The sequence below is a fragment of the Dinoponera quadriceps genome, unplaced genomic scaffold, assembly GCF_001313825.1.
Source record: "Dinoponera quadriceps isolate SergipeBrazil2010 unplaced genomic scaffold, ASM131382v1 scaffold10144, whole genome shotgun sequence".
Lineage (NCBI taxonomy): Eukaryota > Metazoa > Arthropoda > Insecta > Hymenoptera > Formicidae > Dinoponera > Dinoponera quadriceps.
Genome location: NW_014563904.1, coordinates 1 through 1,448, shown reverse-complemented (window position 1 = coordinate 1,448; position 1,448 = coordinate 1). Strand labels below are relative to the sequence as shown.

At 36.4% G+C, this 1,448-nt stretch overlaps 1 protein-coding gene across 1 annotated transcript; it reads right to left on the bottom strand.

Annotated features, from left to right (window-relative positions):
* Positions 1-446: 446 nt before the first annotated feature.
* On the bottom strand, positions 447-1,292 carry LOC106751237 (the record flags this gene model as incomplete). Its single annotated transcript, XM_014632079.1, has 1 exon — positions 447-1,292. A coding segment is annotated over one exon (846 nt), but the record flags the coding sequence as incomplete, so codon positions are not given.
* Positions 1,293-1,448: the final 156 nt, after the last annotated feature.

Sequence of the window (1,448 nt, the reverse complement as noted above, 5' to 3'; positions counted from 1 at the left end):
CCCGCGTACGATGGTCGGGCCAGAAGTGAATATTACGTGGAATATTTGATATGCAATTACAGCCTGATGCAATAATTGTTTATTACAAATTGTTTATTACAAAATGATTATTTATACAAAAATCCAAAATACAAAATTAGTAATCTGTAACGGTATGATATAGTTCAAAGCATTCCGGTACATGTAACGGAACTTTACACTTTTTACACTCCCATGTTGTTTCTTTACGTTTTTTATGTTTGTGACAAACTGTACAACGTTTTGACGGTCTTGATTTAGAGGGTGTTGGATCAATGTGCTTTGGCCCGATCAGCGTGTTACACAAGTCGTGCGAATGACCCGAACGCTGCGCGAGCTTGTATACGATTTCGGCCCAACATCTTCGAATCTAAATCGTAGGTTAAGGGGTTAAAGTTGAATTTTGTAACAAAAAAAAATATTTACCATTAGTCTGCAATACCAGCTCCATAAAGCTGACTTTCTACAGCAATATTTTCCTCATCTTTTGATTTTCTAACCGATAGTATGTTGGAGCGCGCAATGTTTGCTACTTCGCTCATTGATCGTTCAGCCTGATCGACTGGCAAAGCATCAATTTCTGAGCAAAAATTATAGCAGTTCGGTCCTATTGGCAAGTTTAAGACTTTCATAATGTTCATAACACTACTGATACCATCGTTAAATGTACAAACAGCAATATCTGTAGTTATATCTAAAACTACTTTACCGCTAGAAAAGTTTTTAAGTGCCAAGTTCCAGACCGTAGAATTAAAACTTTCATTACTGTTTTGAGTGTAAGCTCCCAAACAACCAGTAAGTAAATCATCGTTTGTTAATTCTTCATAAATGGGTTGAATAGCTTTAAAAACTTCCTCATTTAGCGGTTTCTTATGGCTGTAAGAAGCAAGAGTATTCTTAGCTTTTGCACTCTGCCACGTACACCATGAATCAGCATCAGACGGGCATCGATCGTGTTGCGGTTTTTCGTCGGTTGAAAGTTTATGGTAAAGAGTAGCCCATATTTCTTTTTTCATGTTGTTAATATTGTCTGAGTTTCTTCTTATTGCTAATCCATAGTACAAACTGAGTTCGTCAATTAATTTACCGGTAAGCTTTCCTGCGCCGCCAATTCCTTTAGTTTTTTTTTTAATTACGTAGTCTTGAACCCATTCTTTTCTGGACGTGTCCAAGACACTCTTTTTTTTTACAATCTGATCTCCATAAGGTTGTGCATCCACAATTCCCTTATAAGTTTTACTGTCATCGTCGCCGATGTACGAGACATACTTAACCTAACCTTAGTGATTAGATTTACTAGTTTCTTTATACGTAATATACCACTCATCATACTCTGTAGTATCTTCCTGCCTTTTCCAGTTATCACATGCCTTACAATATTTTGATTTTACTTCAACATCTATAACTTTTCTTGTGAACCATCCGATTAG